Source organism: Cryptomeria japonica, chromosome 2, assembly GCF_030272615.1.
Source record: "Cryptomeria japonica chromosome 2, Sugi_1.0, whole genome shotgun sequence".
Classification (NCBI taxonomy): domain Eukaryota; kingdom Viridiplantae; phylum Streptophyta; class Pinopsida; order Cupressales; family Cupressaceae; genus Cryptomeria; species Cryptomeria japonica.
This window is the reverse complement of record NC_081406.1, coordinates 669,129,109-669,143,391: the sequence shown is the minus strand read 5'-3', so window position 1 is coordinate 669,143,391 and position 14,283 is coordinate 669,129,109. Positions and strand designations below refer to the sequence as shown.

General features: G+C 35.2%; 1 protein-coding gene across 2 annotated transcripts in view; it reads left to right on the top strand.

Moving 5' to 3' along the window:
• Positions 1 to 14,283, top strand: part of LOC131034015 (thylakoid lumenal 29 kDa protein, chloroplastic) — a 127,626-nt gene that overhangs the window by 71,856 nt on the left and 41,487 nt on the right. For both annotated transcript variants that reach the window (XM_057965354.2, XM_057965353.2), the window contains exon 8: positions 6,915 to 7,021. In XM_057965354.2, coding sequence (XP_057821337.1) covers positions 6,915 to 7,021 — 107 coding nt within the window. The remainder of the gene's footprint in view (positions 1 to 6,914; positions 7,022 to 14,283) is intronic.

Sequence of the window (14,283 nt, the reverse complement as noted above, 5' to 3'; positions counted from 1 at the left end):
TCGCTCTGGACCCTTTGGAAGGGTCAGGAGCGAACTTTGCATTTTAGGCCTAATTCTTCCACCTTTTTACCCCTCAATTGCTTCCAAGGCATGATGACATCCTAACTAAGGCTTCAAGGCACAAAATTTAGTTCAAATTTGAAGCAAAGGGAGGATTCTATAAAATTTCGCTCTAGACCCTTTGGAAGGGTTCAGAGCGAAATTTGTCTTTTACCTTCAAATCCATCATTGCTTTTACTTCCATTCAGTTCCTAAGGCAAGTATATATCCATCTTCTCTCCACCATGTCCTAGGAACAAAGATCTTGGCTTGAACAAGGAGGAAAATAGTGTTTTAAGAAATTTCGCTCTGGACCCTTTGGAAGGGTCAGGAGCGAAATTCTTCCTTAGGCTCATTTCACACTTCTTTTCTCCTTTCTTTGCCTTGAATTTAACTTGTCAAACCTCCTTCTATCACCATCAAGTCAACTTGCTCTCAAAGTGGTGTCCATTTCAAGGTTTTGGTGAGGAAAAAAGGTTTCCTAAGAATTTCGCTCTGGACCCTTTAGAAGGGTCAAGAGCGAAATTTGTCTTTATGCTCAATTCACACTTTTTACCCTCTCAACTCACCTCAAACTTGACTTATCAAGTCTCCTCTTACCATAATCAAGTCAATTGGCCATCTATTTAGCTTAAAACAAGGTCCTTCTAGTGCATTAGGCAAAATAGAGAGTCTTGCTAGGAATTTCGCTCTGGACCCTTTGGAAGGGTCACGAGCGAAATTTACATTTTGCTTGATTTTCCTTCACAAAACTCCATTTCTCATCCTTTAATCATTAGAAACAAGTCTTTTACCTTCAAAATTACTTGGGAATGAGTTAGTTTGTAGGTTTGAGCAAGATATAATGTTTTATGAAGAAATTCACTCTGGACCCTTTGGAAGGGTCAGGAGAGAATTTGCTCAATTAGGCTCAATTCTCATCCTTTTTCACTCATCTTTGCTTTAGACTTGATCCTTTATCCTTTTCTCTACCATGCATGACCACCATTCAATGTCCCTAGTGAAGAAATGAGCTATTAGGAGGATTTCGCTCTGGACCCTTTGGAAGGGTCAGGAGCTTAGAAATTTTTTGCTTTGGACCCTTTGGAAGGGTCAGGAGCGAAATTTGCAATTATGCTCAAATCCTTCACTTTTCATCACTTCACTTTGTTACACACCTCAATACTCTCTCAACCACTCCATAGGGATAAGGTTTATGAGGCAAATTAGGACCAAGAAGGGTGATATAAGGAAATTCGCTCTGGACCCTTTGGAAGGGTCAGTTATATTCCATATATATTGTCAAGATGTTTGAGAGTGGTTTCGGACCTCCAAGAGTTATAACGCAAAATCTAGTTTTTGGAGGATTCTTCAGTTTTCTAGACTTAGTCAAATTTCAGGATTAGGATGGCATTCCAGACAGCCAAATTTCAGCACATTTGAGGATCAGGATAACATTCCAGACTCCTTAAGGAGAATTCGCTCTGTCCTTGATGTAAGGGATGGGACCTAGGAGGACATTATGCATTCAACCAAGGTCTGATTTAGCAACTTGAAGTGCGACCGGATAGTACACAAAAAACACCCTAGGAATGATCTAAATAACCCCTAATCACTCAATTGACCTGACCTCTTGAGGAGATCCACCTATTGACCCACTTCAACTTAAGCAAAGCCTGCTATCCTAATGATCTCTCTGACAACTCTCCAATGCAAAGGCTAAAAGCCAAGACCAGACAACCAAGCAAAGAAAACTAACCCTAGAAAACAAAAAGTAGGGGTCCCCATTTGCAATGGGGCGATGTGTGAATATATCACAACACTTACCAACATATGCAACTCCTTATTTAAATGCACCTCTTCACCTCAAAAAGGGTGCCAAGATAGGGTCGTCCACATTGAAATTAAAAAGAACTTTTTATTATTTTTAATTCCCCAATGGGGGTGCCAACATGAGGAGGGTCGGTCCAAACAAATATTTTATTTTATTTTTTAATCTTTTGTACAATAGGGGGCAAAGATATGATAAACTTCAAATTTTATGCAATAAATAAATTCTCCTCCATAGCCGGCCTTTGATATCGATGACAACATTTTCCAACAAGATCCCCAATCTACGTGATCCAATTTGATTTTGGATCAACCTCCTCTAGAGTGATGGGTGTAAACATCTAAAAATGGCTAATGCATTTTCATCTTGTCAGTTCATGATGATATCATCAATTTTTCTATTCATATAAATTAAATAATTTATAATTATTTAATTAAGCTAATATTTCCCCTCTTCATCTATAATAATTAAATAATTTTTAATTATTTAATTATTCTTATTATCATATATATTAATTAAATTTTTTTAATTATTTAATTGATTTATCATTTTCTTTCCACACTTAATTAAATAATTTAATTCATTTTTGGTCCACTATAATTAAATGACTTTTTAAAATTATTTAAGTAGCTACCACTTCTTCCAAAATTAAATAAATTTGAAATAATTTATTTTATTTTTTGTCACACCAAAATAAATAAAAATATTTTATTTATTTCTCCAACCATGAACTAATTTTTCCACCTCATCAATCCATGTGCTAATTTTAGGTCCTACCCTATCTTAATTTTTCTCATCCATTGATCTTTCTAATTAATCTCCACCATTGATCAAATGTTAAGTGAAGCATATAAATAAACCCTGTCACACATTCATTTTCCCCTAGAGCACAATCATTGTCAAGTATCCTATCATTTGCAAAGTATAAGTATCAAACTATCCTACCATCATTGTGCTGTCATGGTTATGCTACTTTGAAGAGCAACCCACATCCCAAGCATTCAAGCAAATACCAAGAAAATAATGGAGCAATTTAAGGTCTTTGCTATGAAATTATTGTTTATCATCTAATTTTTGCATAGATCTTAGGCTTTATTGTATGAGTGTCAGTTTGAATTGGTATCTTGCATTGTATTTTTCCATTTATTTTGATTCACATTTTCATCCTTCACATTTTGGCACGCTTGGTGGGATCCACATCTTTGATTTTAATAGCATTTTTACAAGAAATTGAGTTTTTGAGAAGTTCTAGGCAGATTGGTGCATCTGATTATTTTGCAACGCATGTGAGCTGACCTTTGGCACAACTGATCCAATAAAGGGCATAATTGATATATACATTGTGCAACATTCAGTTTATCATTTGGTTGCTCATCTTCAATTCTGCTTTATAACTTCTACCTGCTGATCTTCCTTCCCATTCTTTACCTTTGCTTGCTAACCTTGATGGGAATCAAAGTGTTTGTTCAATCTTCCAAGTATCTTTGACATGTCCATAGACGTTGTAGTACATCAGGCTGGAAGAAAATATCTTCTAATGACTAAATGGTTGATTAAAACATCAATTCTTGCTCTAACAGAATTGGATTTCCCACCCAATAGCCAAACCCCCTGAAAAAACTTCAATCACTTTGGATTTGCTTTCATGCTGTCAAGCAACAATACTAGTTCAATTTGGTTTCATGGACGAATTTGACATATGCTACTTGATTTTCTTTTTAGAGCTTGTTTCCTTGAGCTGAACCAAAGGCTGTTACATTCCATGTTTTTACTGTCATGGGGAAACGACTTATGTGTCCTCCTAGGGTTTATACTTTGATAGATTTTATGAGGTAATGGAATAAAAAGATTTTGTATCTTTTTCTCATAGTTACTTTCATAGATTCTGAAGCTTTTTGTGTAATGGTGAAAACCTTTATTTACTCCAACTTTGTTCAAAATCATTTCATGATGATCTTCTTGCCCTAATTTTTATGTATTAAATTTGTCATATGTCCAAGCCCCATTGGCTTGCTTTGGTCATTACTCATTTATGGACATTGGTATAGTTTTTCTTCTTCTTTCATAACAGTTGATTGTGATCCCAAGGTAAATTCAATTATTCTTTCATAACAATTGATTGTGATCCTAAGGTATATTTCATTGATGTTTCCTATATGTTTCGTACAAAATTATTCCTCTTGATGTTTTTGACTTTTTGTATGTGGGCAGAGTTTCTAATCTATATGCTTGTGATAGTTTGACCCTTTTAGATGTTCATTTTTTATTTAATGATTTCACTAGTAGCATCTCTCTACTAAAACAACTTGAAAGGTTCCTTCTTAAACCTGAAGCAATAACCTGGTCCATCATTGGATCTTTGGAGTAAGCAAACTTTATAATTAGAGGAGTTTTCTTTTGTAAGGGGGTTGTTCAACTTTAGACTTTATATTTTTAAGTGTTTATCATCCTCTCTTTGTCACCATCATTAGCCCTAAATAGGCTCACAGTGAGACAGTAGAGTGTGCTATATAATCCAGAGTCTGAATAGTTGAGATGGATAGAAATGGACAGCTTGAGCTATGTGAACAGTTTCGAAAATCTGCCTTTTCTTCCTATTAATGTATAATTAGCTAAAACCCACATTTTCTTTTGTGATCACTCAAATTCTAACTCTTTTAATCACCAAGATCTTGAAGTGGGCAAGGTTAGTGCATACATAAGTTACAATGAGGACAGAAAAATACATGAAAGATATTGGCAGTTAGTCAACCAATTTACAATCATTGGATAGATGCAAGAGCTACTGGAAGATTGCAAGTGAAATCCAATCAAGCCAAATCAGCCAATTGCACGTGGATGGATCAATGCTAACTGGGCTATCAAATCAATGCCAAATTGGGAAATAATAAAATGCAATGGGTTTAGCGGTGAACCAACCAAGACCTTATAATTAAAATGGGATCCGATAGTACAAGCCTCCAGGATCTTCAACAATATAAAATAAATTATTGTCAGTAAACAATCCAGTAGTGAAATGAAAATGATTATCGATCTCTATCAATTGCAATAAGGCATTTCGTCAAACAAATTAACTAGTATTCAGAAATTGGAGCATTTTCTCAAATAGATGAAGGGAAATGCAAGAAATAAATTTACATGGTCATAATTTTTCAGAAAGATTTGATGCCTAATATACAATGCTGGTTTAAAAGTTTATGAACACAAATGTGGCTGTGGGACTTGCTATAGCAAACTATATACTCAGAAAACTATATAATGCTCAGTCAATATAAGGCTGCACCCAAAAATAATTCCCTATTGGTGACTTACACAATGATATGCCCCTTCCACGTAGAATAAATCGTTATTATACTCCAACATAGAAAAATTTTAGCGATGACCAAAGAATGTGATAACTGCAGATAGAACAGAGACCGCTCACAATTGAGAATGGTATCTTATTGCAAAGGAATTTGACAGCAGGCTGTTAGGCCATAAAATTCAACTCAACACACTTTCAAGTCTTCTCTACCCTGGTGGGCAACAATGAACTATAATCAAATAATTCATTATTCACAAGGTGTCAATGAAACTTACAACTGCTCAAAGAATTATCTGTGATTTTGAAAAACTCAACAAATCAGAAGTAAGCAATAAACAATAAATGTTGGCCGCTAGGCCATTAAACAATCATTACGCCTTCCAAATTGGGTGGTTGTGAGGAAATAAGTATGATAGAAGTCAGATTCAATGCAGTAATGCAATATTGATAATAGATATTGATAGTTGTGAGGAGTAATAATTTTCCTGTAAGAAATAGTTGCTTAATTCACCAATAATCAACAGGTAATTCATAAATTTTTAATCAGATTTATGTGAACCCTGAAACTCTTCCATTGATGGCTAGCATTAAAAAATTTAAATAAATAGAATCACACAATAACAAATCGATCAAATTCAATTTTTTTTTTTAAATCACCTCAAATCTGAAACCATATGAATACCAAAATCATTGAATAATCTATCAAGTTGGAAATATCTACAACTATTCCACTGAGTTACACACCCATTAGTATTCAATTTCAAACTGAAAATATAGCCAAACTGGCAAATTTCTACAAACTCAAAACTGATACCATAACATGAAGCAATAATTGAGAATTCAGAAATTACTATAACCTCATACCCAAAACTGAAAACTGAAAATTTAAAAATCTTCTCAATTGGAGCACAACAACCATCCCTGTGTGGAAGAGCACTGAAAACCAGGAGGGTTTTTGTCCTCGAAGCTTTAAAATTTCATTGGTTTCTTGAAAAATGTGATTTCTTCAAAAAGTATTGAGACTCCTTTTTGAAAACACTCTTATTTAGAACTTTATTTTGAGGAAATAAAAATTATTTTGTTTCATTTTGGGTTAAGTTTCCTCAAAGTTATAAATTATAATTCAAGTGTCATTTTCGTCACTTTTTTGTACCATGAGCCTAGCAACACTTAAATTAATCACTTATAACACCTTTTCAAATAATTAAATATGTCGTTTTTTAATTTACCTTTATTTTTTTGTCAACTTTAATATTTAATTATTTTTCTCTTTTAGTCATCCCATTAGCCTATGTGAAGAAATACAGAAAGTAGGGTAAGGGTCAACAACAAACTTACACTTGAGAAGGGCACATGACATTACTGAGCAGATTAGAAAAAGAAAGAGAAGTTTCCCTGTAGGAGACTCCAACTAAGAAGAAACTTTATCATCAACTATATGAGAAAACTTCATCTACAGGATTGGAACTGCAGGTTGTTGTTGAGGTTTAACTGTAAGCAACTTGATATTTGGTAGAGCAGATTCCTTTGTTTTATTTTGAATGCTGCAGGCCCAATCATTTCCTATCCACAACTTACAAAAGTGGCAAAAAAAAAAATGCTGCTCATAGCTTCTTCATACATATTTTTCGTTAAATTGTGAAGACATTTGTTGATTTCTTACTCAGTCAAGTCTTTACCATATATGCAAGCTGGAAAATTACTCGTTTATTTATGTGGAAGGATATATTTTGTTCCAAACAGTGTGTTTTATGCTGGCAGGACAATCAGCAACAAAAAGCACCTTCCTTAGTGCTGCGATTAGAAAATGTGGTGGTAATGAACAGAAGGGTCAAACATTATACACGGCCTACGGATCAAGTGGCCAGGTCTATCCCTATATCTCTCATTGTTCCTCCTGAGACATTCATTTCTGTTTAAAATGTATTTGTTAAACTGTTTATTCTATCTTAATTAAGGAACAAAATATGTAAGGAAATGAATCTCATGCCTTAGTTTTCTGAGGATAAGAAAGCAATTCTCAGCATTCTTCACCTTTGGATAAACAGGTGAAGGTTATTAATTTTTTGTTTCTTGAAAGAAGCTGTTAAGAACGTTAACCAATTCAAAGAGAATAGGGGAAAGACAACATGCATAATCATCATAGAAAAATCTAGTCAAGATCATAAGTGTCTGAGAATTTTAATATCAAGAAGAGAAGAGGGCAACAGAAAGGGAACATAAATTGCTTGGCTATATTCACAGCTTACGTTTATATATATTTCCAGTTTTTTTTTTATCGTTTATATATATTTCCAGTTATTTCTCTAACCTTTTACATAATGGAAGTATCTAGGATTACTAGATATTACATATAAAAATAATGAAGCTTCTCAGCATGTTCAGTGTGAAAAGAAATTAAATGGGAAAGATTTGTACATGATTGACAATGAGTTGGTACAAACGTGAGAATCTCATTCTACCCTATCATCTTGATCTTTTATTCTTGCAATCCCGTGCAAATCTTGTTTCAGATGAGTAAATATAACCTCTATTTGTTCACTTACATATTCCATACATGCACTCTATAACTCAACTATGCCACACTAATTAAAATATTAATGTCATGAAATATCACCCTGTAACTTAAACATTATGGAATAATCTCAAAGCTAGTAATAATATAATATAATAATCAAGTAGTTGATACCTTGGAGAAAGGTGTAAAAGTATTGTAATTTCCAATTTAATGAACAGGTTATATGCAGGATGGTGTATTTTAATTTTGATATTATGACTATGACACTAATATTGCTATCTTTCTTTTACTGCAGGTTAGGAAAATGAACATGTATCGATTTCAATGTCATCTCCTTTGGTTTGAATGATGTATAAGTAGTAGGATGGCCACGATCAAGTGGCACCTTGAACGGACATGTCTTTTAGACATGTCCGACCAAGATGTCACTTGGTCGTGACCCTTACTAACATTAACCAATCCATAACTAATCGGTGCTACAAACATCCCTGTTAATGTATCGGTATCATTGATAATGATAACAGTGCTTGTTGACATACCCGATAATGAATCGGTATCTTTGTTAATGGTAACAATGCTTATGAACATATCCAATAGTGAATCGGTATCACTGTTAATGATAACAGCACTTATAAACACATCCGATCATGAATCGGTATTTGTTAATTGTTTTAGATATAAAACATACCCGATAATGAATCGGTATCAAAGCATATAATAATGGATCAATATAAAGTAAACAATAACAATTACGGTTAGCATTATATGCTATCGGGTTAATACCCCGATAGCATATTAATGCCAATTCATATATGAATCGACATTAATATGCTATCGGGTTAGTAGCCCGATAGCATTTAGATTGACGCTTAACATAGTTAAGTAGATCGTCAATCTTAATCCATCATTATCCAATATCAATAATTATGATCAATGTTATAGTCTGATAAACATAAAGCATGAATGAGTAAACTAATAACAGAGTAGAGGGTTAGGAGAGTCTTATCTTGCAGAAGCTACTAGTGCATTAACAAAAGGAAGTGAGAGAGTTCTTGGTAGGTGGTACTATGTCATCATAGCTTTAGAGGTCAAGGGAACAAGGTGCTTGGAAGATCGTACAGGGATGTGGTTAGCCAAGGTCCCATCTCTCAAGAGGGAAGGAGAAACTTTATGAAGTTCAGTAATCATTTCCAGAGTCACCTTCAATTGTCAAATCCTAGGTTGAAGGAAATTGTCCCTTCAAGGAAGGGGTGGGAAGGGGAAAGCTTGGTATCTCAATCTTATTTAGAATACTTTGGGTGTAGTTGACACTCATCTAAAGGTATATTTTTCAAAGAATGTGTTGGCACCACATTTTGCTCTGTCCAAATTTGCCTAAGTCCAACTCCCTTTTGTGCTTCTTGCATAGTATGCCCATTAGTTATACTCAATCTGGGAAACTTTCAGTTGGTCTAGCTTGGTCAAAAGGCACCCAATTATTGCTCCTCCCCATCCTTTAAATTCATATAGTATGTTAGAAGTTGCAAGAATTCGAGACAATCTTAGGTTTGGGAGTGTTTTGGTCATAATCTATTGCTTTCACAGTGTTGCAGACTTTTGTTATGGAACTAAATATTTTCATGCTCAACCAAATATTTGTATCCAATGTTTGGTTTTGCATGAAAGGCCCATAGGGTTTCTTGAGGAATTCTTTCTTTTGCTTCCCTTCACTTCACTTGGTTGTGGGAATTTGAAGCAGATTTGGACTTTTCCTCCACCTCAGGTCCTCCCCTCCATTTCTACATTATCTCTCCAAAAATCACATTTCTTTCTTTTCTAGACTTTAGTGGCTTGCTAGCATATCTCTCTCCTCCATTCCCCATCACGACATTGGTTTTGTTCAACTCCCAATCCTTGCAAATCCTCAAGTCTCATTTCTCTCCATCCTTTCAAACTTTTCAAAATTCCTACCCACCTCCCGACACCCATGACATCTAGTTCCCTTCTTGTTTCTAACAATTCATCCCCCACATCTTCCTTGTGAACTTCCCCTAAGCATTTGGACATCTAGACCTTTGTTCCAATGTCCAAATCTTGTATCTACTTCTGCCCTTTTCTTGCAAAGTTTTCTCTTGACTTTTCCACTTGTTTCGTCCTATGCGGAGGTCGACTTGACTTCCAGACCTCCTTCACTCTGTCCACTTCCCATGTTTGGTCTTGACCTAAAATCTCGCATCCTCCATTTTCACATCTTGTTTCACACCAAACCTACGTTTTTCATCCATATTGCATCATAAACTCCCCTAAACCTTTGAGAAGTGTCATTGATAGCCAGATTTGAGCATGCAACTACTAGATGGCCTTTGCTAACCCAAGATATATTGTTTAATCTTTGGAGCATGGATTCAAATACAAAAAATAGCAATGGAGGATGAAGGTGGCGATGTTGCCATTATTGAAATTGGTGACTTCGCCCCTTGGGGATCTTAATGCCACACTTGATTGTTCATCTCATGGATTTTGCAAGATTTCTTTTACAATGCACTCAAAGATGGTGATGTCCATTTCTATGTTGAGATCCTACAAGTGAGCTAATATGAAGGATATCTACTCTCTTGTACATCACAAAGTACCATTAATGATCGAGGAATGTTGTGATTCTACAAAAAGATGCCTCCTACTTGCCCCCGGGGACCCACATAACTCATTAAAGCATGATGTCCATACTGGTTCGGATTCGGGTTCGGGCTCGGGCTCGGGCTCAAGTACGCGAACCCGGTTCGCGGGTTGGGTAATTTTTTTTTTGTCCTTTGGGTTCATGGGTCAGGTTCGTCTGTACACACACACACATATGTATGTATATATATATATATATACATACATACATATACATACATTCATACATACATACATACATACATACATGTATATATATACATATTATATGTAAAAATTTAAAGAAATATTCAGAATTATAAAACTAAATACATTTAATTGTATGCTACTTCATCATTGATCAATGTGTGACAAAAACACAACAATAGAAGGGGTGCTTTTAGGGATTTTAATTGCAAAAGGTCAAAAATGTCTGTTTTTGTTATGTTTTGGTGCTCAGTGCCTTTGGATACACTTGGGTTCGTACCTGGCAAACCCAAATGCCTAGGTACGTACCCAAGGTGTACCTAGTGTGATGCCAAACTCGGTTCGAGTACGTGGAACAAAACAGGCGAACCCGGTAACTTAGATGATATATATTTGCATATTTTAATTTGTAAAAGACGAATGGAAAAATAGGTTGTAAAGCTAGAACAAGAGACAACCTACTACAAACCAATAGGGTTTCTCATTTCCAGCAAAGGATTGCAATATGGTATTGTAACCCTAGAAGATCAAATCAAAGTTCAAACATATAGATTCAATGTTATTTGATTGTCTCCATGTGTATTGTTTAAATTATTAAATTAGCTTCAATTAAAATATTTGGAAATTTGTGTTTCTCCATGAATATTTTTAAAATCAATGGTTTGGTCATGTTGTTGGTTTGACATTCAACATACATTGTTGGTAGGTAATGCAGTGTCATTTTCTATAGAAATTCGATGCCATTGATTTGGTTTATGCTTTCTGAAACTTGGCATTGCCTCTTTCCCTAGGGCCTCATGTTTGGACTTTTTCAAAGTTGGGGCAATTGGAAGACTATCTTTTCTTGTGTCTCTTAAGAGTGGTAGAACCTACCTACATGTCCCTATTCATGACATATACTATGCCATAATGGGATGCTTTTGTAATTGAGTGGATTCTCCCAATCTAGGACCACCATTTTTGGGAATATATTGTTTGGCAATGGTTGATTCAAATTGATATTGACACACGTTTGGGTATATGATGCAGGAGAATCTGCGGAAGGATGCAGATCTTACTTCAATTTTTCATTTTTAAAATAGGTTGCACACTTCAAAGTAAAAACAACTTTAACTTTAACTTTCCACAAAGACAACACTGAATATGGAGTTGAAGGAAGTTGAAAAGACAAGAAGAATGCAGGGGCGAAACATGAAAATGAAGGGATAGTATGGAGGTGCGTTTGGGCTTACATGTATAGGGAGTTGAAGGATTTACTTTCAACCTAGCTTACTGGGTTCGTCCCCTCAGACCCCTGGTCCTGGTCCGGTTTGGTCTGGGTCCTGGGTTTGGGTCCGGTCTGGCTGTGGTTCGAACAAGGTCCGTTTTCCATAGGCAAGCTTTAAGCCAAGTCGAACCCGAGCGGACCTAGGTCGAACTCGGGCTGCCGACCAACCCAAAAATACATTTTATGTGCAAAATTTAATTTTTTTTTGAAATCTGCCAGTAAAAAAGTGAAAAATAAACCCTAAAAGTGACTTCTAAAACATAAACTTGGCTCATTTCTCCTCATTTGTGTTGCAAACAAAAGTTTTTTGCTAGCAGGTTGAAGAAAGGGTGAACAAAATTTGGCTTCCAAGATCAAATAGGAGTTGAAGACTAATTTTTGAAGCTTCAACAAGTGTTGTAGTGTTGTCCGTATTTTTGTATTCACAAAAATAGACAACCCCTTTAAAAATTTTGTTTAAAAAATGAAAATTTTACTCAAAGGCATGCTTCCCGAGGTAAAATTTTGCTTCGCCCTTGGACTGGCTTAATCCTCTGCCCATCCTCAATCCATCTTTCAAATTTCATTGCATTCTGAGTTCGTTTGCTATGTTTTTCCTTCAATTTCGGCTTTTTCCCTCCTAATTGCAGGTGGGAAATTTTCCTTGGATTGCAAGTTTTATTCTTCTCTTGTTTTAGTGTTGTAGGGAAATTTTAAGTCAATTACAAGTGCACTTTATGTAATTTTTAAACTTGTAACTTACTTTTTATTTCCTCCTTGTTGCTTTATGTCTTTTAAGTCATTGTAGGAACTTTTTGTACATATTACAAGTTAATTTAAAATTATAAGTTAAAAAGAACTTGTAATTCCTTTTAAAAGTTCCTACTTAAGTGATTTTAACATGTTATAGGGATTTTATTTCCCTATTACATGTTTTATTGTTTTTCTAGTCACTTGTAAAGGGAATTTTATTTCCCTATGACAAGTTCTTTTTTGAGTTAAGTCATTAAAACTTGTAAAGGGGATTTTATTTCCCTCTTACAAGTTATTTTGACATGTTCTTTTCTCTCACAAATCCGATTTGCCTAGACAATTAAAAATGAAACAAATTAAAACTTGTAAAAGGGTTTCTAAAATCCGATTACATGTCTTTGCAAGGCATTCTAAACTTGTTGCTTCCTACCAAGAACCCGACTTCCTTTCCTCTCCTTAGAGTTCGATTTTGCCACAATTTCTAACTGATTTTGGTGGAGGAATCCATGGGATGAGGAGGCATTTTGGATTCAAGGCGGATTTCATGCTTTTGGAAACACGTTGCAGCTTTTTTGGTTGCCATTTCATTGATCTTTGACTGCGTTTTTTCCTCCATGAGCTGTTTTTGAATGCCACGATTTGGAGTTGGAATGCCACGTTTTGTAGTTGGAACTTAGGCGTTTTGGTTCCTATTCCTCCGACGTGGGTTTTCCATGAAGATTTGACCTATTCTTTCTCCTTTTTGAATGCCGTTTTTAGTGCATTCGGTTGAAATCCGAGTTTGGCTTGGACGTGGCAAGGGTTTCGGTTTTGTGGTTTCATTCTCTATTTAAGGAATCGGTTCTTCCTTTCAAGGATTGTTTCATCTCTTGAAGAGGCATCTTGATTAAGCAAGGCAAGGTTTATTTTTAGTTTTGCTTTCATTTCCTTTCTTTTTTGTTTTCTTTCCTTGTTTGATCATTCTAGATGTATGTTTTGTTTTGTTTTAGTTCGGGTTTGAGAGAGATCTTCTCCTTTCTATCCAAGTCTTGAATGTAATTTAAGAATTGCATTGTCTTTCCCCCCCTTTTTTTTTCCCTCTTTACTTGCATTTTGGATTTTTTAAAATTCGATTGCAAGTAAGATGAAAAAGTGAGTTTTTCCCTTTTGGTTGAAAAGACTTAATCATCTTTTGCCAAAAGTCCAAGTTTCAAAGTTGTTAAAAAGCTTGTCCTTCCAATTTCGGGTTTTAAAAACCTGATTACAAGTAAAGGTTTTTCCCATTCTCTTGAAGATGATCTTCCAAAATTCTTTCCTTTTTCATCTGCATTCATCACTCTTGTACACACATTCCATTCCCATTATCTTTTCCATATCAAAATTCCATTTTTCACACATTCTTCCATTTTTCTTATTACAAGTATGCTTGCATTTGGGTTTTACAAACCCAATTGCGAATATGTCCTACCCCACTTACATACTTGTAACATATCTCCCAAGATCCGAAATTGACCAAAAGCCAATTTCCAAGTGTTCCTATTTATTCACCATTTTCCTCTCAAAGAGGGACAAAGTTTTTCCCATTGAAAAGAAGAAATATGTTTCATTAGGCTGATCTTGATGTTGCTTTGACACTTCTAGATCTTCATCGTAGCGTACCAAGCTCTTGTTCAATGTCTGATTTACCGTCATCTTCTATTCCAAAGAAGATGAAATACAAATATGACAAGTACCAAAATGAGATCTCCCCTTCTCAAGTTTCCTCTTCCATGGAGCATATCAAGGATACGGAA